The sequence below is a fragment of the Harpia harpyja genome, chromosome 23 (assembly GCF_026419915.1).
Source record: "Harpia harpyja isolate bHarHar1 chromosome 23, bHarHar1 primary haplotype, whole genome shotgun sequence".
In the NCBI taxonomy this organism is placed as follows: Eukaryota; Metazoa; Chordata; class Aves; order Accipitriformes; family Accipitridae; genus Harpia; species Harpia harpyja.
Genome location: NC_068962.1, coordinates 17,939,965 through 17,966,074, shown reverse-complemented (window position 1 = coordinate 17,966,074; position 26,110 = coordinate 17,939,965). Strand labels below are relative to the sequence as shown.

The 26,110-nt window shown below is 43.7% G+C and overlaps 3 protein-coding genes, 1 long non-coding RNA gene and 1 other non-coding gene across 6 annotated transcripts in view; 2 read left to right on the top strand and 3 right to left on the bottom strand.

The window, feature by feature from the left end:
* Positions 1 to 1,307: 1,307 nt before the first annotated feature.
* KICS2 (KICSTOR subunit 2) lies at positions 1,308 to 11,482 on the bottom strand. 2 transcript variants are annotated; one of them, XM_052774495.1, is made up of 4 exons: positions 11,141 to 11,482; positions 8,981 to 9,054; positions 8,766 to 8,902; positions 1,308 to 4,070 (listed from the first exon to the last, which is right to left on the bottom strand). In XM_052774495.1, exons 1-4 carry the CDS (start codon positions 11,373 to 11,375, stop codon positions 3,254 to 3,256), a joined length of 1,263 nt encoding a protein of 420 aa, XP_052630455.1. In that variant the 5' UTR covers positions 11,376 to 11,482; the 3' UTR covers positions 1,308 to 3,253. The 2 variants fall into 2 exon arrangements, with proteins under 2 accessions (XP_052630455.1, XP_052630454.1); XM_052774494.1 differs by having other exon boundaries at positions 8,766 to 9,054.
* Positions 11,483 to 11,621: 139 nt separating this feature from the next.
* LOC128135418 (uncharacterized) lies at positions 11,622 to 12,487 on the top strand. Its single transcript, XR_008233076.1, has 2 exons — positions 11,622 to 11,826; positions 11,950 to 12,487. It is a non-coding gene; the product is annotated as an uncharacterized LOC128135418 (long non-coding RNA).
* Positions 12,488 to 12,653: 166 nt separating this feature from the next.
* RPL18A (ribosomal protein L18a) lies at positions 12,654 to 16,381 on the bottom strand. Its single transcript, XM_052774339.1, has 5 exons — positions 16,235 to 16,381; positions 15,615 to 15,794; positions 14,878 to 15,007; positions 13,225 to 13,334; positions 12,654 to 12,796 (listed from the first exon to the last, which is right to left on the bottom strand). The coding sequence occupies exons 1-5, from the start codon at positions 16,250 to 16,252 to the stop codon at positions 12,704 to 12,706; spliced, it is 531 nt and encodes a 176-aa protein (XP_052630299.1). The 5' UTR covers positions 16,253 to 16,381; the 3' UTR covers positions 12,654 to 12,703.
* Positions 14,135 to 14,266, bottom strand: LOC128135733 (small nucleolar RNA SNORA68). Its single transcript, XR_008233220.1, has one exon. It is a non-coding gene; the product is annotated as a small nucleolar RNA SNORA68 (small nucleolar RNA).
* A 1,106-nt stretch (positions 16,382 to 17,487) lies between the features above and the next one.
* XPOT (exportin for tRNA) overlaps positions 17,488 to 26,110 on the top strand; it is a 29,341-nt gene continuing 20,718 nt past the window's right edge. Inside the window, exons 1-4 of the mRNA XM_052774337.1 lie at positions 17,488 to 17,825; positions 21,393 to 21,526; positions 23,345 to 23,427; positions 24,550 to 24,606. Coding sequence (XP_052630297.1) covers positions 21,467 to 21,526; positions 23,345 to 23,427; positions 24,550 to 24,606 — 200 coding nt within the window. The 5' untranslated portion in view covers positions 17,488 to 17,825; positions 21,393 to 21,466. The remainder of the gene's footprint in view (positions 17,826 to 21,392; positions 21,527 to 23,344; positions 23,428 to 24,549; positions 24,607 to 26,110) is intronic.

Below are 26,110 nucleotides of genomic sequence, written 5' to 3'. Positions count from 1 at the left end.
ATTTTAAAAACTTAAATATGTCTGGAAGTGTTGGCTTTCGTTATGTTATCATAAACATCTTTACATCTTGCATTTAAAGCAGTCATTTATACAAGACATTTGAAGAATATTAGTACATTCAATCTCGCTTAGTTAAATTGGTAGAGAGGAAAAGCTGGCAGACAGGCTATCACGCAGCTCTGCAAAAGTGCATTTGTTCTCCAGTTCTTATAGTAAAGAGACTGACCAATCTTTCCAGTACTGAAGTTAGCAATGAATATTTTTTTTTTCCCGTTACTGAGTTTCTGATCACCTTTACTTACTCCACAGATCTGTCCATCCCCCCCCTTAATTATGCAGGTTTTAATTACTGGCCTAGCCACTTTTACATTGTAGACAGCTCAGTCTCCCCGTTACCTCATTTGTCATTTAAAACATAAATTCCTCAAAGCATCAAATAAGAAACTGTGCCATAAGTCTGCATGGGGCTATCTATTATTATTCATTCATCACATGTACTCCCACCCCACACACACTTAGTTTTTGGTCATAGCACACCTTAACTCTGCAAAACTATTTGGTATCGATTCTAGTGTAACCTCTCTTCAGCCTTACCCCTGCAGTTTTCATCCAAGCCACTTCCCATGGCCCGGATTTTCTGCTCCCCACCTTGTATTAAGGCCAAGATCTTACAAGGAGCACCTCAGGGACAGGACTCTGAAACACAGAGACAGCTCCACAGAAGTTTCTCTCTCCAGCACCCAACTGTCTCCCACTATTTGTCTGCACATTTCTCCCATTCCCTCCCTTCTCACACTATGAGAGTAATGGCTATGGCTCCCTTTGGTTCTTCATCAACCTAAATATTCAGAAATTCTTACCCACAAGTTGGATGGCTCCTCTGCTGCTTCCTCAAAGTCCTCTGAAGAAAACTGCAGCAAATCACCCCAGGGCTGGTAAGGGGCAAAGCAAGTCTCACCTCCTCCTGCACAGAAACATCCCCTAGTACTCCTTCCCTGTTCCCAGAGACACCACTTGCCAAAAACAGTGGCAGGGGCATGAAGTGAACCACCAGGTCTGCTGAAGTCGCCTCCTTTTCCTCTCCCCACAAAAACCACTGCGAACAGCCTCCAGCCATTTCAGCAACCGGTAAAAGCTGCTGGTCTGCTCCAAAGGGTGGCAGATTTCTCTCTCACCTCTTCCAACGTGTCCCCTGCAACTCAGAAATGAGCAAGAAGGTGTCTGTACCCCACACGGTCTCTTTCCCCAGTCTCCTCTCCCCTTTCCCACAGATAGCTAGTATGACAGGGAAATACTGTAGAGGCAGAGAATTTGTACAACACTTTATTACACTGCCGACGACTGGGAATCAGTTCTGGTGACAGCCTCTCTTCTGTTACTCAGGCTGAGGAAGTCAGTAGTACAATGTTATTACAAGGTCACTGTCCCACAGAGGGAAGCACACAGACTCTCTCAATACTGTCATTTGCAACTTTGTCCTGTTAAAAGGGCAATTCAAGCTGCAAAGTGTAACGCTGTTACAACCAGTGCCCTCCAGTTGCTGGTGTATTTGCAACTCCTGTTATTTTCCAATGGCAAGGAGCAGACTCTGAACTTTTGAGAGTGATACTGCAGTCAGACTAAGACTTCAGGTGAAAGGCAGTAGCACAGATATTCACAACAGACTAACATATAATTATAGCAAAGCATGGAAGGCTCTATTTGGCACAAAGTGGAAAGTCAGAGCTTACATTTCAAGAACAGAACATGCTTATGTCATTGTAAAGAAATCAGTACTTGCAGCAAGAGCCAAGACAAGTTACCATAACCTTTTGTGGGAGAGAAAGGGAATCAGTAAAAGCCACATCTGCAATGGTATCTTTTATATTTCAGTCTTAACAGAAACCAACATTCTGACTTAAACTCCCTTTAAAAATAAGCCTGATGATGTTATACCTTACACAGTGTCAACTAAGGATCTAACTTTACCACACTTAAAATACATCATACAGCAGACCAATATCAGTCCTCCTGAATTCCCATGAAAGTGCTTGCACAACTGCAGAGCTAACAGTCAGAAGAGTCATGCAATATAAGGCTACAGGTACAGCCAAATTGACCCTTTTTTTGTATTTGGAAATACCGATTTCCAGAATAAAGCACTTTCAGTGCAACTAGAAAACGTATTTTTTCCAAACCTGCAGCCTAGAAGTAAATGGTGAAAGAGACATTTTAGAATGAGGTAAACATACTGCATAGGCTATAAATTTAACTCCAAATTCCAAATGTTATTTGGCTTAATTGTGAAATTATTTAAAACTGAACAGAAAGAAAAAACTACATACTTATAAAAATCTGAAAACAAATCCAGGTTGACCCTAACAGCAAATTAGAAAATAACTCATTTAAAGGGCATTTCCTACTGCCCCCCCCCCCCCAAGTTAGCCAAACAAAAGCACAATTTGAAAAGAGCTTTGCTGCTTTTTCCATGGAGCTGTTCCTTCTAGAATACTTGCTCAACCCCAGCTTGTCTCCGTCTGTTAATCTGAGCCAAGACTGGTACTGGACACACAATGTCACAACACTCCAGTGAATACTGGCCTTCCAGCCCATGCTGCAGCTCTTCTTGCCGCATCCTGCATTCTGGAGCAATGACAAAGCTGTATGACACAGGGTGTTCGAAATAAAGACTGGTGCTTAACAGAGACCTCAATTATAATTTTAAACCATTTGAAAACTAAGTTATAATTAACAATAGTGCCTTTTGTGATTCTCATATTTTTATTTAAAATGTGTCCTTGCAGGTTTGCTTTTTTTAATATTCCCTTGTATCAGTGTTTAGTTCCCAGAAATCATTCCTGTCAGGCAACGCAGTTTTCTGAAAAGATAGTATCTTCCATCCTCACCACATTTTCAATAAACTCTGTAGAAGACAGTCAATGATCAGACTAAGATAAAGTGCACATATTCCTTTTCTGATACAGGCAACAAAGCTGTTGACTGAAAAAATAAATCATACTGAAAATTGAAAACCACACAAAAAAAATCCTACTGTGGCCATTCAGCACCCCACAATTAGGCTGCCCCACTGAGTACTGCCCAAAAATACTTTTCTTCAAGTGTCTGTTAGCTTAAAAAAAAGGAACTTATAACATTAAAAATAATGGTTCCTTTTTAATTAGACTCTGAGAATCATGAATTTACGTAATCCTTGAAAGCTACAACTCCCCCAAGGCTGGCATACTGCCTTGACAACTTGTAAGTAGTTTGTATTTTACCCTTTGGATCCAGGCTTCAAGCTTGCAAAAGCTTTGGAGTTCTTAAGGGAATGTGAAATTTCATTGAGAAAAGAAATAAAATGATAGTCCCTTTCTGACTTCTTGGACTCAAAAATAACTACAATGGTAAAGTGAGGTTCGGGGCGAGTCAGAAAGTACGTGCTTTGGACTTTGTCATCGTAGAAGTGAACAACCTTCTCCAAACTGTTGAGGTCAGAGGTTCTATCAGTCATAATCATGATTACATTGGGCCAGTGCATAACAGGTCTGTCGCTGGGCAGAGACACCACTGCAGGGTACTGATCCACGCCTTTGGGGGCTTCCCTGTAAGAATGGGGATGATGATAACCATGTCCCTGAAAACTCTCCGATCCACGATTGTCAAAAATTAAGGAAACATTGACGGCATCATACTTCCGGATGAAGCTGGAAATTTTCCCAAAGTAATCAGGATTTGTTTTAGCAGTCAAAGTTTTCATTTCAGATGCTGTTGTTTGGCGACTGAGGGCCTCGTGAAAGTAAAAGCTAAACTTGGCAAGGAGAATGTTTTTGAGCTTCATCAGCCACAGAAAGAGGTGCGGAGGTTGTACAGCCTTCTGAGACTGCCCTCCAAACAGATGTTTCTTGGTCTCTCGCTGCTTCTCAAAAATTTGGCCCCAAGTCTGTAGTTTTGTGTGAGCACTGTGCAAGTTGACCAGGGATGGAAGGAACTTCCACTCTGAGATCTGAGCCTGAGCCTTTAAGAGATGTGCAAGCACATCTACTTCCAGCTGGAAACTGCTTTCAAGAGGACTGAGGATTGGATGATGAAATCTAGAAAACATAACGTTAGTCAAGACATGAGAACTCTTGTACGCAACAGTGAAATAATCAGTTAGTATTTCTCAGTTCACAGACAGAAGACCAAACGTCAGAGTAAAATGCAAACCAAAAATAATCTTGTTAATTTAAAAAACAGTTCTTTTAACATGATTGGGGCAAGTATTTTAATCAACATACAGCACTTTGCATTCGACAGTAACACCTGTCAGACATTTCTCTATCAAAGCAAGGGAGTTCTATTTAATCAGCTCAAGAGCAATCACTTTATCTTGATCCATGAACTACTATAACACCATTTCTCTTTAAATTCAGATGGTTTTGTTCCAGTTTAAAATCCCCTCTGGTGGTAAAATATACCTTAATAGTTCTGGAATAGCAGTAAGACATTAAGTTAAATCAAAGGGATTCTGTTATAAATTTGCTGTTTCTATAGGGAAGCTATAAGGAAGCCAAGCTGAGCTTTTCTTGTTTTGTTTTTGTGGGGTTTTTTTTTTAAATTCACAATAAAATTGTGATGCAAAATTAGTCAATAGAACCATGATTAACTGTATCTACCAATGAACCAGGTCTCAAACTTCAAACCTTGGTGTACTAAAAGCAATGAAGAAAGAAAATTTGGCAGGATTTCATCATATCACAATGAAGATGCTGTAACAATCAATTTCTCTCACTAAAAATTCAGGTCAAGATCAGCTCTCAATTTAACAGATGTTTCAAAAACAAACAAACAAAAACCAACACCTTATCTGCCAGGTAGAAGTGCCACTGCACATCTTATTCACAAGAACGATCCTACTATTAGGACAAATCTTGATGAAATAGAATTTTATAGATCCATTCTATAGCTTTCTCTTCTCTATTTTTTCTAAACATCAGGAAAAAAAGACAGATCCAGCCTACCTCCCTTCTACAATACTCAAATTACTTGTAAATTTATAACATCATCAATAAATACATACTTAATTCAAACTACGCAAAACTGTTCCAGTTACAGAAGCTAAATACTTAACTTTAGAAAGAGTGAGTCTTCAGCAAAGACAGAAGTGGCCTTTTTAGTAAATGTGTTCCCTAATAGGCATTTAGGACTCTTTAAGAGGTCTCCAACAAAGAACAACAAATAGTTCAAAGACAAGACTTTATGAGGTTTCCATTTAAGTAAAGATGGATCTATCCCCCCACTTCAGAAAAAATACCCTGCGTTGCTTTAAAACAAAGTAGTTTATACTGAATTCTTCCAACCTTTAACAGCTCATCTTCAAAGTGAAATCGACTCCATTATTCCCCTCAGCTTCCAGGACACAATACATATAATCCATTTTAGAAATACTGGGTTCAAAACCGAAACATTTAATTTTGTTGTGGACCAGAAGGGAGAACAAGAATTTTAGGCTTTTTATCCCCTCTCCCTTCACTATTTTTTCTTTGACTTTCCATCAAACTCTTGCCAAAACATTAATTCTTAGGCTTACGAAGACTGTCTGACAATTTCATCACTATTTTTAAGCATCTCTTTTTTTGACAGCCACAATACATGTCTTGAAAGGATTTGCTATTAAGATGCAAGTCCAAGTTTATTTGAAGAAAGTAAAATGATGAATATCATAAATCAGTTGATGCACCACATTCTGCAAAGAGGCTAGGTTGCACTTCTGTACACATCAGCAACCATCATATCTACCTGCTATAGCAGAGACACAGCGATTACTGGCTGCTTTGGTGGGCTGAGAAGTCCAGAGCATATTTACATTTCTTTGAACAAGAGTCAAGTAAAAATAATATTCTGCTAACAGTCAACATTATGTATTTCCAATGGTTTTGGCATTCAGCAGAAAAACAGTTTTGTTGCCATGTATTAGAAAGGGGGGGGGAAAGCATTATACAAAATTATTTGTTCGAGATAGTCCCATCAAGTGCATACTTAGCACAGTTTCAACACACAGTCAGACCAAGAAGGTTATTCAATCTTAAAAGCAATTAAAAAATTCGTACTAATGCAGCACTGCCAAGTCTCCTGGTTTAACACTATGATGCATAGCTTCCCACTTCTACTTTGCTTCATGGCTCATAGCTATTTTCATGTTTCACTGCATAGCAGGATTTGCTAAACTGTTTTAATCCAAAAATACACACCTCAGCCACAGCTGAGAAGCTTGATATGACTGCAGAGTAAACTAGCAAGTTATATACTCGGTGTATCTGCTGTAACTAAGTTTCATAACACAGAAGCATCTGACTGAGCTCAGTATCACATAAAACAGACAGGTTTTTACAATATTTCAGTAAGCCAGAGTGTTAAGACTTAAAAACACATTGGAAAAATTCTTTTTTTCCCCCCCAATAATTCTCAACAGCAGAGGGATGCTAGAGTTTTGTTTTGCAGACTATGAAGAGGCCTCATTTTTCTACAACTTTTTTATTTCCCTCCATAGATCACACACGCTTACATGTATTTACAAAATGCTGACTAAATGAAAAACATTTAACACTTAAAAATAATTACATCAAAATAGGTTTACTAGTTACTTATTCATTTTATACTAAGCTTTTAAAGGATCCTGCTTCTGATGCTGTTTTCATTATTTCAGTTAAGATCTCACCCAAACCAACAGTTAAAAAATTCAGGGAAAGTTACTTCTCCAGCTGTATTCTATAGAAAAAGAGAGGGAAATGTCTAGTGTTGGCTGTGTACAAGTCAGCAATAAGTAGTAACAAAATAACTTTAAACTGTTCAAGAGTTAATGATTTTTCAGATACAGACAATATGACTTGATTGTTGACAGTCAATTAGTTCTGTCATTCCTTAAGCAGCAAGCAGTTATTTGCTCTACATTATGTGAACAGCTATTTTTAGATGTAAAGGAAAGAAACCAAGGCCAGAACAGATGCCCTATCTGGCCTTAGCACGTTGGGCTGAGATAATGGCACACATCCTCAACTACAAATGAGGAATATATTGACAGAGGGAAGAGACTGGGTAAGGATGAGTTTAATTGACCTTTCACCTGAGAGGGTCAACAGACTGCAAACCAGAAATGCCATCCAGTCAGCACACACCAATGTAACAGCCCCCAGAAACTGATCTGAGACATGAAGAAACTAAAGGAAGGACTAGAGGAAGATACCATTATCCCCACTTTTTTCAGAAATATTCTGTACACAACTGGGGACGACCACACAGCAACTACTGAATTAGCTCTAACAGCATCCTGGAATGTCTCCATCTTAGAGATTGCTCATTAACCCAAAGCAAGATCAACAGTATTTTTCCCAGGGAGATGCTGCTTATTTTTTTTAAAGAGGTTATAACAATGCCTTAGGAGTACAGATGTGTCACTGAAATTTATTTAAATAGAGTCGTAAAACATTTAATATATAACAGTCTCCAGTCACTGTGTCAAAGTATCAGTTTTGGTTTTCAGATTTTTTAGCAGCGTTGACTCAGTACATGCTCAGAACAGATGGCAATGGTTAGTGTACAACATAAATAAGCTTCTCAAAAAACCCCCCAACAACTTACTTCCCTTTATTCTTTAATGTTTATCGCACCAAGGAAAAAATATGTAAGTTTCATTTTTCATTGGACTAACAGTCCTGATATTGTAAGGGCTCACAAACCAAGAATTGCAAAACAATCACTAGTAAGATCATATAGACTCGTTTTGATTTTCAAATAGCAAAATTACGTAGCAATTTACCTGTTATTCCTAAAAAAATAAGGGACTTAGCTGCAGTGCTTAGATTTGGAATGTCAGAAAGCAGCACTGAATTAGTCTGACTTTTCCTAGGTATGTACTTTAAAAATAATAACTGAAAAAAATAAGACCTCACAATATTCTCCCCAAAATGTCTTCTTGGACAGTATTTCACTAACAAAGATTTAAAAAAATTCAGCTATATTTGACAGTTATCTTCCTACAATGGCTACCTTGTTTCGCTTTAAAATGAAGAGCTAGAATTTGAATCTGTTGACAGGCATTCAAAAATTCTCTCTTTTTTAAACTGCCATCACTTTCAAGGCTCACATGTGTTGGATGTCATTTAGAAACACCCTGGGATTCTTGTAATGGGAACTATTAGATCTTAACTTCAAGAAACCATAATGGCAGGGACCAAAGACTCAGAGGTGCTCCTTCTACTGGCTCAAATACCTCTCAGAGAAGGCATAACAGAGCACCATAAAACCCTACTAGGTAGATCAAATAGCAATGGTGTAGCTTTTAGAATTAAGCAGACATACATTCTAGTCTAAATGTAAAATTGTCACACAAATATCTGTTTTATTTACATATCAATTTTACTGAACTCCATATGGAATTAAGTCTTGTTTCCCCTCCACTCCTGATGAAAAAGTACAAGAAGTCTTACATCTTTTATAAGGAAAATGACTCTTTGTTGAATACGAACATGCAGAGTTTTAATTAAGGAATAGGGAAGATGGCTCCTAGAACATGATGAGTAGAAACACTCTCCCTTTTTTATTTTTCTTCTTCAGAGGAGGAGTCATATTTTGAGACTTCACGCATCTGATGCTGCTGACCAACTTTCACTTCATGCATGAATTCATGCAAGGGGCTGTGCTGCTCAGCAGTCAAAGGACAGCAAAGTCTTTGGGCTTGCTCTGAACCTCAACATCATTTATTACAGACCATATGTCTGAGTACTTACTGCCAGCAAATAAGCACTGACCTTGAGCTGTATTTCTTTAAGATGGATTCCAAAATGTTTACCAGTTCCTCAGAGTTAATGAACTTTTGGGTGCTGAGCGTGTACATTTTTTCATAGAAGTCAGCAATTTCCATCCGAGCCTGAACAAAAAAACAGAGCTGTTCAGACAGGTGAGAAAGCAGCTCTTCCAAGTGAGGAGCTGTTCCTCCTAGTGCATTGCGACCCGTCGCCACCACCTTCTTCAGCTCATTATGCAGAGATGTGTAGATGGTTCGGATGGAGTCCTTTCGGCTGAAGAATGACTGACCACCTGTTCAGATAAATATGGAGGTATTACCAAAATCCAGGGACAGCAAAGATAGACAGCAATACTGGAAAATTGTATATAACCACGCTTGTTTTCCCCTAGGTGTTCCTAACTGTTGTTTGATCACAGTATTTTTTTTTTTTTAATCAAGAAACAAATTTCAGTGTATTATTTTGCAAGTAACTGAATTACACATAGCATATACTCAGAAGCACTTTATGCAATTTCATGCAAGTTACACATGTCCCAATTCATATCTCAGCAGCCAATGACTGCTGCAAAACTTCAACTCCCTCACATCTGCCTCAGTTATGGCATGACTTTTCAGAAAGCGAGGGTTCAGTTAAATTTGCTGCTATGATACATGACCTGGAAATACTGTTGTTATCTGTGGAAGTCAGAAGAATCAAGTCATCATGAAATTTTAATAGCCGCCACTCCTATTAGCAACTCTTGATCTCTTCAAGAGAATTCCCCTAACAATACCGCTTCAACCATGAAGCACTCAAGTTTGCAAAGCAACCTTTAAATGGCAACTATGTGACATCTGTGTGTACAAACCAAATGTTTCCAGTCCCCACGCAGTCTTAATACAAACCAGAATTCAAAAGAAAAACAATCACAGTGTATCTCAGTGAGACCACAGCGCAGGTTAATCCATAACTAAAACTGTGGGGAAAAAAAAAAGAAGTCTGTGCTTCTCTCTACCTGTTCAACTCTATGAGAAATTTAAAAAAGAAGAAAAAAAAAAAAAGACAAAAGTAGAGGGTCAAAGTAAAAGATATTTAACTTTGACACTACCACAAGACTGTACAATGGGACTAACCTTATTTCATAATTTCTATTTACAGATGGCCTTATGTGCTGCTGCGGCACTCAACGGCTGCAGCAGAGCAAGGATCACAGGGAATGAATCTGCAGAACTTTTAAAGGGATTCCAAATTTAGGTTCCACTTTGAAACTGCTTACGAACTTTGTAATGGTGGATACCTTTTCACATCCATTTTACACATATAATTTTCAAAAGTGACCTTAGCAATTTGAGGCAGAAAGGCAGAGAATTGGTTATCACGGTGAAACAGCAACCTTCCTAAGCCAAGAGTTGCCCCCAGGTCGTCGGCAGGACGAAGAATCATCTACTGCTGTTGTTCATGATGTATAGAAACAAACAAAACTTTGTCCTTTCTGCTGTCAATTTTACCCTTTCTGCAAGCACCAAATTCACTTTTTAAAGTCAGCCTTATAGAAAGAGTTCTGTCTGTAAAGATCTTCTTATAAAATAGCAGAATTTTCTTGATGCTTTACTGCATTACACATCAGACTCATATCCCTTGATCCATTTTCCATGCCAGTCTGCAGTTCAAAGAGAAAATAAGAAGCTTTGCCCAGAGGGCAACACAGTGACAGCTCATCCTGTGCCAGTTTGGGATTTTTCTATTCACATACTGAGAGAGTGAGAAGCAGCCAAGATCGTGGCCAAAACTTCCCGAGATCCTGCAGCGTGAATGACATGAAATGAATAACAACATTCAGGAAGCTATCTCCAGCCCTGACTACTTACTTGCACATATGCAGCTCTAATATTTGGGCCCGGAACCGTGACATAGAAAAGCTTTAACCCTTCGGTCGCCCCACTGAGCTCACCTGTGCCAGAATCTCAGCCAGAGCATCCCAGCACAGAAACACCTCTGGCTAAATCCCGGGAACGGCAGGCAGGCAGCCTGCCAGCCGACAAGGAGACGCACCGACTCCCACGGCCGCTGTGCCACCCGCGCTCTCGCTTATTCTTTCGGGGCCGCCCAAACGCCGTAGCCGATCTCCCACCGGGCCCACGGACACTTGCTGACCCAGCGCTCGCGTTCGGGACGCGCAGGCACGCACCCGGCCGAGGCCAGGCTCCTCGGGCACTGCGCAGCCACCGGCTGACGGAGAACCGCACAGGGCCGCGGCAGCCGCCCCGTTCCCCGCCGCGCTGCCGACACCCGCGGAGCTCAGCCCGGGGCGGGCCGAGAGCGAGAGCGAGGGGCGGCCCGGAGAGGGGCGAGGGGCCCGGGGGACGCGGGGGGAGCGGGGAGGGATCCGGCGGTACCTAGCTTCTGGCCCAGGAAGGTCATGCTGTGGTAGGCCTTCTCGGCGGCGGCCAGGTGCGCCAGCCCGGCCAGCAGGGCCAGCCAGCTGGCCCCCGCGCTCTTGTTGGCCTCCCGCTCCTTCTCCACATTGTCCTTGGCCTTGTCGTAGGAGAAGATGCCCAGGTGGGAGAAGAAGGTCTCCAGCACGGCCTGCTCCACCGGCACCGGCGCGCCCAGCGGGATCGACTCCCCCATCCCGCCGCCGCCGCCGCCGCCGCCGCCGCGACGGCCACTACTTCCGGGTCCGGCGCCGCGGCCGCGTGAGGGAAGAGGCTCGCGCCGACTCTCGCCGCGCGCCTGCCCTTGCCACGTGATGGGCGGGGGAAGCCGGCTCGGCGTCACGTCACGTGACGGGGCGGGGCTCGCCCCGCCCGTCGAGGGGGCGCGGCGCGGCGCGGCCGCGGGCACAGCCGCACTCGGTTCGCTGCGGGCGGCGCGGCCCGCTCCGCTCCGCTCCCTCACCCGCGTTGCCGCTGCCGGGTTGGCCACGCTGGCCTCGGTTGCTGTAGCGAGCTCCCCGCCGCCTCGGTTTTTGTGACGCCTAAATCCGAGGCCCGTTTCCACGCCGAATCATTCTTTCGGTCAAGAAGTCCCAGAAGACAAGGTCTTGCAGGTGACCTTATGCCCACCTTCTGGCATTACCCTGGTAGGACTCCCGCAGGACCCTCCGCTTGTCCTAACATTTTGCAGTTAGTTTCCTCTCCCTTGCAACTGGGAGATCACGAATTGCCCCCATTAATCCCCTTTTTTCGGATGATGTTTTGGACAGATGAGCTCCCTGCGCTGATACACTTGAGAGGGCAACGACGAAAGCAGATCTGAGCTATGGGGCTGCGGACGGGGGCTGTTCTGGCAGCACTGACCAGTCCAACTCTTGCGGAACAGCCTCCCCCTACACGGAGCAAGGCTCTCACCTGCAATCCACAGGCAGTTTCTCTCCTGGCCCAGTACCAGAGATAGGTCCACCAAGCCCTTTGTCACTTTTCATTTCTAGGCGCAGGCATCTCTGTACACGTACATCAGTTACTTCAGAATGGTGCGTAACATCCTTGAAAATGTTCAGGTTAGAACCAAAGTTTTGGCTTTAAAGGCTTACAACTTGAAGTAGCTTAGCTGAATTTACAAGGTCTTTATCCTTACAGCTGACAAGTTTGAGTTCTGCATGCACAAAAAGCTGCCTTCTTCCTGAATTCAACTATATTTACTTAGCGTGCCTAAAGGACAAAATGAATGTAGGATGTTATAGCTGCTCAACAATAGACTTACCCTGACCTGGAAAGCTGGTTATTAAAATTTTGGTTTATTGATGAGCTGTTTTGGTAACTTAAGTCGTCACCTGAAACATTCACCTGTTTGAGGGCAATCATAGCTGCCAACAGTAGGCTGCCAATAGTTTACAGAAAATAAAGCATAGGAAGGGGGACTCCTGGTTATCCAGAACACCGTTTCCAAAAGACAACTGGGAGTCAAAGGTTCAAATAAGACCTTTATTACAACACAGGGTTGACAGCACGTTTTTGTATTTAAAAGAAAGTATTTGGTCTCTTGGTAGTGAAACGTGGTTTGTGCTGGCGACGCAGAACTCTGTGTGGCAGAGGGAACTTGATTTTAGAATCCTGCAAGAAAAATGTTTCTGTTAATTGAGATACTAGATGAACAACAGAACATAGTTTGCAATAAATAGCTAAGCTACATTCAACTGCTAACTTATGTATAGAGAAGTAATGCATCCACAGATTAGATATACTTCATAGGAGCTAACAGATGCCTTAGTTTTGCGATTCTTTTTGAAAGAAATGCCTGTTATATACAGGTAAGCTTTCTGCAAGATAATACGCTTTTGTTTTAGTCTGACTTTCTTTCAAACAGTTCTAGCATTAAAAGTCTTGATCATAATATAACACAACTGCAAACCTATGCATGCAGGTTAGGTTCCCTCCCTATTTTTGCCTGCAAAGCAAACCTGTACCAGAGAAGAGAGCTCCCCCCTTCCAGTCTGTGTTAGACCAGGACCCACCAGCCACTGCAGTGCTACTTCACTTACATGGAACTGCTTGACTGCTGGTCTACGGCACTTGCTAGCAGCAATCTCCTCGACTTTCATGATCTGAATAGAATGAGCACGGGCACGATGACGGGCTCCCATATCGCGGTCTGTAACAAGAGAACTCATTAAAAATAAATCTTAAGACATTTTCAGTTCAAAAATCTTACTCCCATCTTTTCAGGAAATGTTTATAGTACCATCTACAACTTTTAAAATTCCTGATCGACTCTACTTAATCACACTGGTTTTAGTATCTGAAGTGATGGCAGAAATATCACAGAACCAACATGCAGCAGCAAATTCTTCCTGGAACTCATAACCAAACTCCTCCAAGAAAGCACCTTCTTACTGTTCTTGCCTGATTTCAAGGTGGTACACATGTACAGAAGTAATCTACATGGGGCTATTTTATTTTTTGCACAAGAAAACTGTGATTCAGAATCAACACTGAAATATGATTACTGGAAAGACATGTGAACTTCAGAATTTCCCTGCCAAAAGGAAGGTGCAACTAAAGGTATGATCCGAGGTTATCTTTACATTTCTTAAAAGTGCCAAGTGATAAAAACGTGAATTGATATTTAGCCCACATAATTAGGCTTTCAGAACAGGAGGAAGCCATCTGTACATGGGCTACCTGAAAATTCCTCCCTGCAGCAGTGAAAATCACTGCCTTCAGGTCATGACATCTATAGCTAGTTCCACAAGACATGCCCGTTGAAATACTATTGTGCTTACAATGATTGAAGATCTAACATGAAGATCTAACATCCCTATTAAAAACTTACCTGTCAAAAGTATTCTTGAACATAAAGGTATCAAAGTCATGATGCAATTATGACAAATTAAGTTCTCAGGCCTCTTAAGCAGTCCTCCAGTATGTTAACTAACAGGAATTATTTTAAGTTAATGTAGAACCTTAAATTTCACTTTCAACAGCACTTCAGCTTTTGAAAGGCGACAAGATACATTTAATATTTGCACACACGACAAGAATATCATTATTAAGAATAATATTCTTTGGGTTTTTATGTGCATTCTGTAGTGTTTATGACACTTCTGGATTCAAATATCAACAGCATCAGCTATACAGTCTATCCCTCAAGTACTTCACAAAACAGACTGAAATCAGGACAACCTTTAATTCTCCCTGAACTAAGGCAATGAGATCTTGGAGCAACACACCTTTCCCTGCCCCTTGATGGTTTTTTTTTTACTTGCTCTCCAAGGGACAGATGCTAGTGTGTTCCACATGATATCTGAAATATTCTCTCCACAAGACTTGGGAAGATATACTCAATTATTTTAAAACAATAAATACAGTGCAAGAAATATATACAGCACCTAAAAGGTCACGAAACTCTCAGTCTGTATAGCAAACCTCATTACTAGAATTGTAGAAAGTCACACCAAGATGAAGCGGGAATATTTTCAGCTAGAGAAACTGTATAAAGAGTGGTAACAAGGAAGATACCACATACATCATACACAAACATGCATGGACTTCTCTGGGAACTCCCCACTTTATTTTTCCAGTGTTTCAGTTATCTTATCATGGATCAAGTCATCATGCTTTATGCCCAGTTTAAGATATAATCTTGTGCTCATATACTGATCCTACCATTTTATACCTCAGTTACATGTACTTACAGCACTGAGTGACAGCACCAGCCGTGGTCAAATCCCTGTACTCCCTGTACATGTTGTGAGTTCCGCTACGAGAATCATAGCGCAACCAAATACCAAAATTTTTCACTCGCAGAGGGGACTTCTCATACACCTGGAATTACACAAGAGCACAAAAGTAGTTAGAGACAGTACATCACTGGCATTTTACAAGTTTAAGAAAAAATATTTCAGAGCTCTAATGAAACCACTGTGGGGAGTTTTAATGTCAAAAACAACTATGTGCTCTCTTTCCCCACATCAACATAGCTACACTCGAGTCTTGGTAATTCAGAGTGAAAAGTTTTAATCATTCAGCATGGGAAGAAAAATACACAGAAGATTTCGGCTCTAAAGAATGTCTTTTAAACATCAAGGTAGAGGAGTGCAAGCATACAAGTATCTACTTTCCAAGGATTATGAATGTCCAGATGACTCTTAAAAGGTATATTCCACAATGAAGCAAGCGTAAGAACCAGACAGCAGCACTGACTAGTGGCATAGCTCATAACTCTCAAGTGCTGGGAAGTACGTTTCTTTTTAGTTTACTGGACATATAGTGCCACTTTGAAAAACGAACTTGTCACTCAGCTTCTCAGCAACTGAAGAATAAATGAACTTCAACCTCACCCCTAATAACTGCGCTTACATAAATTCCTTCCACACATACCAGCTGGAATTCCTTACAAATCTCCCACTCTTTTAGGTTTTCAATCCCGCACCTGGCCACAGTACACAATCTCTCCAGAAGACTTCTTCATCTTCTTCAGCTGAGAAACGAAGTACCAGAACCGGGACTTGGCGACAACATGGTTCGGAGCGAAGATCCGCATGCGGTAGAGAGGAGGCGTCGTGCACTTGGGCGTGGGCAGACATCGCCCGACCACCTTGTACTCCCGCAGCTGGAGGGAGACGAACGACAGGCCGCCCGCAGCGTGAGCCCCTCAGCGCCGCCGGCCCAGCCGCCGCGGAGCCACCCCCGCGCCAGCCCGACCGGCCCCGCCACGGGCCGGCCCCGCGGAACGCACCGCGGCGAGAGAGAGCAGGCCATCCCAGGGGAAAGGGAAGAGGCAGACCACCGGCCCCGGCGGGCCCAGCCGTGCCGCCCGCCGATCGCGGCCCCCCCGCCCGGGAGCGGCGCGGCCTCCTCACGCGTCCTGCGGGAGCGGCGCCGCCGCCATGTTGGCCGCTCGCCTCCCTCAAGAGCCGGGCGGGGCCGCTTGGGCGCGCAGAGGCCGCTCTCCTGCGCCGCAAGCCCGCGCCGCCGCCCTCCCAACGGCCGCCTCGGTCCCGGTCCCGGCCCCGGTCCCAGCCGTGCCCCCGCACCCCGGCCTTCACTCACGGTGCCCGACGCCTTCATGCTGCTGCCTCCTCCGCGGCCCGCAGGAAAGGAAAGGCCGCGTGCGCCGCCGCCTCCCGTCACCCGCCCGCCGGCAGCCCCGCCCCCGGCCGTCCTGTCCGCCCATTGGCTGGGAGGAGAGCGCGATTGGAGCAGGCAGCCGTCAGTCTCCGCCCGCGGCGGCCGGCGCTGGGCTCTGGGCCGGCGGGGGCCGCGTGGCTCGCTCCGGGCCCGGCCGGCGGCGGCGGCGGCGGCGGGGGGAGCCCGGCGCTCGGCCAGACCGGCCGCGGAAGCCAGCAGTGCTGCCGGCCCGCATGGTGCCGGTACCGGTAGGAAGAGGCCCGGCTGTGCGTGACCCCGTCTCCCGCCGGCCCTGCTCGCGTTGCCGCAGAGGACGTGGCGGGGAGGCCGCAGGCGGCGGCAGCCAGCGCCGCGTTCCCGGCGGGGCAGAGGCCGGGCGTGGAAGGGCTGTCGGTGGAGCCTGTCTCACCCGTGGTCCCGTGGGAGACCGGGGCTGCTGGCTACCGCGGGGTTGCCCCCGTGGACCGCCCCCCCCCCCCCCTCCGTTCGATGGGATCCACTTCGTCGCGGCTTGCCCCGAGTGCGGCCGCTCCTGCGCACCGTGAGCAGGGAACGGTTCCGCGGCCGCGGCGCGTTAAGGCCGCTCGGGCGGTGTGCGGGTCGGGCTTCTGAAAGCTGCGCTGCCGTAGCCAGGCGGCGCGAGCGGCCTCCCGCTCGAAGGACGCTGTAACGCTGCTGCAGCCATGTAGTAAATTGCTGCAGTTACTGGCTTTTAGACTTTTTTTCCTTTCAGCCCGATTCCGCAGACACGCACGCCTCTCATCACGCAAGACCCCCGCACCCCTTGCCTCGCCGCAGAACGATTTGCGGAGGCGACCAGCGTCACATTTGCTGACATCAGCTGGGCTACCCGTCTCCTCACACACAAGCCCACGCCGACGCTTTAGCAGTGCCTGAGCTCGGGCCCGCCCTTGTGCCCGTCACCGGGCAGAGCCGCCCCGCCGCTGACGGCGGCGCTCGCCTCGCTGCTGCTGACAAAGCACCATTTCCGCATCCCGGCGGGAGTTTGGGAGCGGAACGGGCCGGTCCCGGTTCATTAAATCGGGGCATTCGCTGCTGCAGCCCCCCCCCCCCCCCCCCGGGGAGCTGCGCGACGAGGAGCACGGCACCGGCGGGAGGCGGCGGCCACGCCCACACGCCGCAGGGGGGGCGGGACTACGGCTCCCAGGGTGCCGCGGGGCGGGCACATCCCGGCGTGCCCCGCGGCCGGCCGCCTAGCCGCGGAGGGAGGCTGAGCGCGGCGGGCCGGGCCGGCGGCACGCCGGGAGCCGTAGTCCTGTGGCTGCGGCGGCCCCGCCGAGGGGCGGGGGCAGCGTTCCTTCCCGGAGGCCGTTCCGCACGCGCGAGGAACGCGGCGCCTCCCCTGGGCGTCCTCCTCCTCCTCCTCCTCCCGCCGCCAGCCGAGGCGGCGCGGCCTGGCCCGGCCCGCTCCGCTCCCTATGCTCGTGGCGGCCGCGGAGCTGTGGGGGTGGGAGCCGGCAGCGCCGCCGCGATGGAGGAGTGACCGGGAAAGGTAACGGCGGGGGGGACGGGGACGGGACACGACGCGCGGCGCGGGGTGACTCAGCCCGGCGGGGGACTGGGCCTCCCCGGCCGCTGGCGGGGGCCGGGGCGGTGTGGGCGTCCGCGGGCGTCGCCGCTGAGCTGGCGGCGGGCTCCCGCGGGTCACCCGGCCGGTTCCAGGCAGCCCGGCGCCGCCTCCTCCGCAGCTGCGAGGCTCTGGAGAAGGGGGGGGGGGGGCAGGCGCCGCGGCCTCCCCGCCCACCCGGCCCCGCGGCTGGGGGAGCAGGGGGGTGCCGCAGTCGGTCGGTCCCCGTCGGGCCGGTCCCTCCGTGAGCCGGCTGGGGCGTGCGGCCTCCGAAGACATCGGGATTCTTCTCTTGCACGCTGCAGCTTTGCGGTGCGGTTCTGTTGGCGTGCTGCGGGAGCTGCCTCGGTAGCCGTCCTGCGTTATGGCTCCGGTGGGGGAAGGAAGTGACCGCGAGCTCTTGCACTGCAACGCGAGGGGAGGGACCTCCCCTGCACCTCCATATTCCGCTGCTCTCGGCGTGTCCCAGTGCGGCGGTTCCCCGCCGGGGGAGGAGTGCTTTGTCACTCCGCGGCGGCCCCGGGAAGGGGCCGAAGGGGTTAAGCTGCAGCCCCGGTGTCTTCGCCGCTGGGTGCGAACGCCAGATCCCGCTCCTCGGCTGAGCTGCTGAGCCAGGCAGTGCTGTCGGCTCTGCACCGAGGGCAGGCTGGGCTCTTGACCAAGTCGGGGGGGGGGGGGGGGGGGCGGGCAAGAAGGCCTTTCTCCTCTCGGGGAGTTCCTGGCCAGTAAGGATGTGCCTGAGATGAAGACCTAACGTGTCACTTCCAGAAAAAAAAACTTTCTAGTCCAGTTGAAAAGTTCTCGAAGTAGCTACAACTATACAGCTCTTCGTTTTAACCACGTTAGGTCAGTGTAAAGGCTCTATAGCCTAAGAGGCTGTAAATATTCTCAAGATTTGCAGCAAGCAAAACAGAGCTCAAAAAAGAATGTGAAAGATGATCTTTTACTGTCTTTGTTTTATTAGAGAGAAGATTTGAGGGAATTAAAATGAAGCCTGTCACTGGCACCCTGTGTGCTATCACAATCTTGTAAATACCAAAAACGAATGCTGCAAACGAAGTGTTCTTTGATTGTTCCCGTGGTTAGCATCTGTAGTTAAAATGCTCTGAATGCTTTTATTGTTAGGACATATCCGGACACAAGTTACACACCTTTGACCGTGTTAGTGTTGTTAAACTGGACAATCTTCCCCACTCAAAGTGTGACTACATTTTTTTCCTGCTTTCCTGTAAGAAAGCAGTCTCTGCTATCAAATGCATTTATAAGTATTTAATATGTGAAAGGGAATAAACTATCCTGATGAGATACGTATACCTGTATGACTTCACTGTTAAGGAACTGCATCCTCCTAATTATAGTAAGATCACTTTGCCACCCAACATAGCAACTGCTTAACAAAAAAAGCATCTCTAAGTAAATAAGACAGTACTTTCTACACAGCTGCATATTAACTATTGATGTTATTGATTATTTTTTATAAATCTTGCTTCAATGACATACTTGACATTATAGCTGGGTATATCTTGCAATGGATTTTGCAAATTGTAAGTAGTATTAAAATTGCAGTTCTGATTTTGCTTTTGAAGTGTAACTGGCTGGTAAAATAGATTTGTGGTGGAAAAGCTATCTGCTCAACTAAAACCATATAGCGTGAGAAGCTATTTTGTTAGCTTTCTCAAAAGGCTCATTCAAATAGTCTATCTCAATTATTTGTCTTCTAGAGTTGGCTAGTCAAGCTGAAACTCTTAGAAAAGGATATAGGGTAAAAGATGAAATTTTAAATATACTCATGTAGCATATACAAAATTAGTAGAACTGGTTGGCATTGCTGTTAGCTAAACAAGTGAAAAGAATACATGTTTGAGAGAGGTTATTTTTAATAGCAAAACTTGTCACGCAGGTGTACAAGATTACTACCTTTTGGGCAGATAATGTAGTGATATCAGCAGGAAAATATGCCAAAAATATGCTTCTGTATAGTAAATAGTTTTACTTGTATAACTCTGGACCAGACCTAATCAAAAGTTGCTGTAAAAAAAAAAAAAAGTAACTTTTTCAGCAGCATTTTACTTTTATTTTAATCTGGCTGTTTTGGATATTGATTATGGGGAAGACAAGCTGGGGGTGCAGAGGGAGAAGACTCAGCAGAGCAACTTTAATCCCTAAAGATTTTGACCCTGAGCAGGATTGCTCTGTGTCGCAAGGCAGTGCGTGAAGCTTGTTTTGCCACGAGTCATCGCTTTGTTCCAGATTTTCTGGTTTCTATACAGCTGCAACCTGCAATTTTTTTTTGGTATGAACTCAATTTTACTTATTAAATTGCTTTTCATGATGCATTTTATTATAGTGTATTCTGTAGTGAGTTTTATAGAAATGCCTGTCTTACCATGTTGAATTTTGAGCTCTCCTTTTCAGGCTTGCTTGCTGTCAGTTGTCACTGTGCCACCTTTCTTCCAGTGGGGGAGGGTGAACGGTAGAGCGTGCACAAGACACGCAATACTAAGAAATCAGAAGTTCTACCTATAGGCGTGTAGGCAGCTTCAAACCACAGCTCCATTGTATTTCATCTCTTCCTCTTGTCTATCTTCCTTTCCCCTACCTCCTACATACTTACGTAACAAGGCCTAATTAACTATGTTACCGGGGGGGGGGGCTTTGAAGGATAGATGGATTTTGTCCCCTCTTGCTGTTTAACAGCATCCTAGTATTTGACAAAGATTTTTATTTTTTTTAATTCCCTGTGTTTTACTAGAGCATTGCAGAACAGCCTGTAGAGACGCATCATCTTTAGAACATTTGTCTAGCTTGCTTGTTAATTTTACACTAAATTTTCTAAATTAAAATCATTGCTGGTAAATCAGCACCCATTAGTAGGAACAGAAAACTTTGTTAACAACTCAGTATGATGTATTTTGTGGTTAATTTCTAAGACATTTCTCTTGTGTGCGCTTGCTTTAGAAGAAAGACCTTCTAATGGCTTTGCCTCCCTAGGGGAAATACTTCATAAATGAGTTTATGAAGTATCTTAACAATATTAGAGATGACTAGAGATTTATTTTTTTTTGCAGTTACGAAGTTTGTGGTGGGGAAAAAAATACAGCTGTACAGCATTTAAGTAGCAGATTTATGCTTATATCATATCTTGCTGAAACCTTCTCTGCATGCTTGAAATTTGAGTTCAAGCCTTTCAGTTGAATAGTTCATGTCATACCATTTCTCTGTTAATTAGGATTATATTAGCTCTTTTCAAGATAACTGAAATATATGGACACTTCAAATTCTCCTTATTCAGTAAGAAGTTTAGTACTATTAAAAGTTGATTAAAGGACTTAGGATTCCAATATCTGTACCAGAAGTACACGCATTCATGTTTTGGTGGAGTACATACTATGTGTTTGAGGTTTGTGGGCAAACTTCTGTGGCTGTTGCTGTCCTGCTTTTAATTTTTGTTGTTCTGCTGAGCAAATAAAGTTTCTCTTTCTCTACTTGCAGATGATCGTAGTTTCCTCTCTAGAAGAAGTGGGCAAACCAGTTAGGAGTAGGAAACAAAGAGTATAGCAGTAGAGATGGATGAACAAGCCCTTTTAGGGCTAAACCCAAATGCTGATGCGGACTTCAGACAAAGAGTATGTAATTAACTTGCTTATCTCTCTAATAACTGGGGGTGCTGTTTCAGTGCAAAAGTCTTGTATTTTCTTGGGTGGGGAATTGGGGGTTTGCCTTTTTTTGTTTGTTTGTTTTGTTAACCAATACATAGGGTTCGTGGTGGCAAGTACAAAACAAAGTTATGTCGCAAGCATGTAAGCTGAAGGTCATGTCACCAATTCTGTGAAATTACACTTAACATGCATAGAATTTATTTTTCTGGGCTCTGACTTTTTCAGTCCTTTCAAATCTTTGTACTTGTTGCTTAGCTCCATACGTAGGTTCCCATAGAATGAAAAGCAGAATGAGTTGCTTGCAATTGCCCTTTTAATTCTTAGACGTGTTATTTTATTGGAATGGATTACCTACCTTTAGTGTCTTTTTAATGAAATGTGTGTTTTTAACTGCAGTGAAGTTTGTATTAGCATAGAGTAGGTTAAGAAAGTAGTCATGGTAAGTGGGTAACAGTTACTTCAGAAAAGAGGTGCTCCTGTGAAAAGGCATTACAATTTATCTAACTATTTAATGAGTAAATATTTATGCTTACTGATTCATTTTCAAGTTGATTCAACTGTCTACAAGATAACCTCCAGTGAAATCTTTCAGAAATGAGGATGTTAATACCTTGGTTTTGTGTTCAAATTCTGGAATGTATAAGCAAGTTAAAAATGCAGCCCGGTATTGCTAAGTAGCCTGTTAAATATGTTGGTTCTGGGTATTTGTCCTTTTTGAAAGGATGGATATAGCTAATCTTTAGTGTTCTGTTAATAGAATATCACTGTAAAATTTGAAGGTTATAGATTTATTGACCTTTTAACTATGCAGTCTGCCTAATTTTGAAATATTTATAGTAAAAGGTGATTTACCTTTTCACTAATCATGTAAGATGTAACACATAAAGGAAGTATCAAACCATTTCTAGTAAAAGTTTTCAGTGTAAGAAAATTGTCTACAGGAAGGGAATTCTTGGCTTAAGAACTTATTTCAACTCACTGAATAATTACTTTGGGAAATTACTTTGGTGAATGGAAACAATTATGAACTAATGCAAAAAAACCAAAACCACCCAACAGCCAAAAAACCCCCTTGAAATACAAGCATTCGTAGAATTGAAATAATGTTGTTAATCTAATCTCTGTTTCAAAAGCTACTTTACTGTTTTGTATAACAGGCCGCACTAAATCTTAAAGCACTTAGCTTTTGACAACAGTTAACTTAATCTATGTAGAAGTTCTGATAAGCAACTTGATTATTTAGAGTTTGGTAGAAGTTTTTTCCTGTGATGGATTCATAAACTGACAGTTGTGATCAGTGTTTGAATGTTTCTTGAGCTTGAGGTGTTGAATACAGCCAAAGTGGTACAACAAAAATACTGAGCTGTTTTCAGTGAAAAATCTGAATTATTTTCTCTTTAGAATTTGTGGAAGGAATTTTAACTTGATGTGGATGTGAACTTCCACCTAAACAGGAAGGTCCTAAGGAACTTTCTTTAGTCGACCGTGTCTCCAGAGGTCCCTTCTAACCTCAACATTTCTGGTTCTTAGGACTTTTATATTCAAGTAACAAAAATCTTTTTATTGAATGTAAAGTGGAAATGGGTACCTATGATATTAGCATTTGAAGAAACACTCTTGTGTTATGGTAATTAGGGAGCCATATAAATACTTGGATGTATCCAAATACTGTTTGGTTTTTTGAAGGAGAGCTGTTTAAATGTGAGTTTTAAGTGTGAATGAGATGTCTTGCTGTGTGGTTTGTTTATTCCTTTTTTAAAATGAAACTTACTTGGATATTTGCAGGCACTAGCCTACTTTGAGCAGCTGAAAATATCTCAGGATGCTTGGCAAGTCTGCGCAGAAGCATTAGCTCAGAGTATATACAGGTAATGTAGATAAGAATCGTTGCTTATCTTCATATGTTTGGGTCTGGTTTTAGCTCTACAGCATAATAGGCAAACTAAATTGCTGAAAGTTGATATGGTCTTCATACTGTTTTTAGAATCATAGTTGATCTGTGGCTTCTGTATAATGCCTTTCAAGGAAGACTGATGTATAAATAAAATTCCATATTAATTTAGTCGCCTAAAGACTGCTGCTTTATGAATTCCAGGGAAAAAGAATGAGTTCTAGTGCTATCTTTTGGGGAGGAGCGCTGAAAATTTTCCATTGTGAGACTATAGGCTTTATATGCAGTAATCTCAGTAGTAGTTCCTTGCCCCATTCTATGGAGTAGGCCATCCCATTTTTCAAGACGCAAAGAGTATGTAGTCAGCACTATTTTTGCACAAAGTTGTGTGTTTAGATCTCAAATACTGGATTGTTGCTATATCACAGAATAATTCAGGTTAGAAGGAAACTGAGGGATGTATGCCTCCTGAATAACAACAGTGATTTATAGTGAATGCTTTTTTGTAAATGATTTATCAAAACTTCTGACTCCAAAGGAGTATGCAGTAATTAAAACCACACAAGTTTTGAAAACAGCATTTTATAATCTTTATCAAAGTACATTATGATTGTTACAATTTTTAGATAAGATTAAGAAATCATGTAGATTATATAGCATGTGAAATGTCCCTTCCTAATCTATACCTTAGTTTGTCTTTAGCTTGCTCTTTAAGACGCAGTGTACAACTTGCACTTAGTGTACTAATGGACGCCAAACGTATTACTGAAGCCTGACAGATTTTTATAAAGGCAGGATACAATAGGTATTGTAGTTTTGTATGTTCAATACTGAAATCAAAGCATAACAAATTGGTGGCTGTAGAAAAAAAGATTGTGATATCAAACATAAATATTAGTTTAATAGTTGCTCATTTTTACCAAATGAACTGCTTGAGTATTTGTCATTTTTGCTTTGAAGTAATAGCCGTAGCATTTTTCTCTGGTGCACAGTAATTCTTGATTTACCAAAGGGATGACCTGGTTGTAATACTTCAGGAATCTTTTCCTCCCAGAGAAGTGTACCATATTGCCACTAGTAATTTTCTTTTCTTTTCTAGTGATGATCACATCAAGTTCTTTTGCTTTCAAGTTCTGGAACATCAAATTAAGTTCAAGTGAGTAATCTTTCTTAACACCAGCCATATACATCCATTTAATTTTCCCTTTTTATTCGCTTGCAAAGAAACTTAAAATGGTATCTGTCATCTTGGTGTGGTTGATGAGGTGGCTTTAATCTGGTCCAGAGGACTTTCTTACATTTCTTCACCTTTTCCTGGGAGAGGAGTAGTTGGGTTTTGAGCAGTTGAGTTTTGAGCAGTGTGCTCTACTTAGCTAGTCTTAACACCTGTGTATGGCCTAACACAGACCCAATTACCAGTGATTGTTCGAAACTTACTTAGCCATTCCTTTCTGGAGATTCAAGCCTTATTCTGTACTCTCACTGGTTTTTGCAGAAGAGAGTCCTGCAAGCAGCAGCCTTGCTCAGTACAGAGCCCTGGCCTTCAGACAAAGCCCTATTCATTCAATAACCATGGCAGAGATGTTAAGAGAAAGTAGTCTTTTCACTGAGTGGTGTTCTCATAGAACCATAATTTTAGGAGAAAATACTTTGAAATAATGTAAGTTTCATTGCATGGAACTATATTTTGTTCACACTTCGGGCTCCTTTGGTCTGGACTTGAGCATCATGGCAGAAGTGTCTGCCTCTTGGAATATCATCGTGACTGGTTGCAATACACTGAACATGTGGGTTAGGCTTTAGATAGGAATAAGATGTATTTTGCAACTGATTTGCACAATTATGTATCACAGCAAAAATGAAAGACTTAACTTTCTGTGATTTTATTCACCTGATTTTACCTCATTGTCTATCTTCCTCTGCTTGTTCCACTCCTGTTGCCTGCTTCCTGCAGTATGTTTTCTCTTGGTTTCCTGCTCCTTATTTTCTTTGAGCATTTTCAGTGGGGTTGCTTTTTTCTTCTCCTTAGTGAGTAGTTACTTGTTACAGGAACGCTGGAGCTGCATTCAGCAGTCATTCCTGTTAAGGACTGTACCAAACCTATAGCTAGTTCTGTTGCAAGGAGAGTGTTCTGAGCTTAGCTGGTCCTGGGAAGGAGCATCTTGTGTGTGTAGTATTTGAGGTGGGCTGGGTATAATGTCAAGTTTTGCCAAGTCTATATGTATGACGTAAAGCAGAATTACTTGTTTGCTTTTTTGTTTTGACATGTCTGATAATTAATACTGTAGGTCAGATCAGTGAAGGACTTCCTTGTGCTCGCTGTTGGCAGACTTCAATGTGTAGTAAACAAGTCTGAGCATATACAGATGTCTCTTCCTTCTCCCTGTGGTTTATGGTCAAATGTGTATTTTTGAGGGTCGTAAGTCCTGTCCCTGATAGAGCAGCCTTCCTGCAAAATTTCAAGCTCCTACTCCAATATAGGAGGCAGCAGTGCCTCAAAATGTAATCCATTAATATAGGCAAAATGTTTTTCCTTATTTTTATGTCTTTGATTCAAAATTTTAATACACAAATAGCTGTGTAAATTCCTTTTCTGGGAACCTTTCATTTATATTAATGTGCAGTATGTGCAATATTAAAAGAGTTTTTGCCTTACTGAA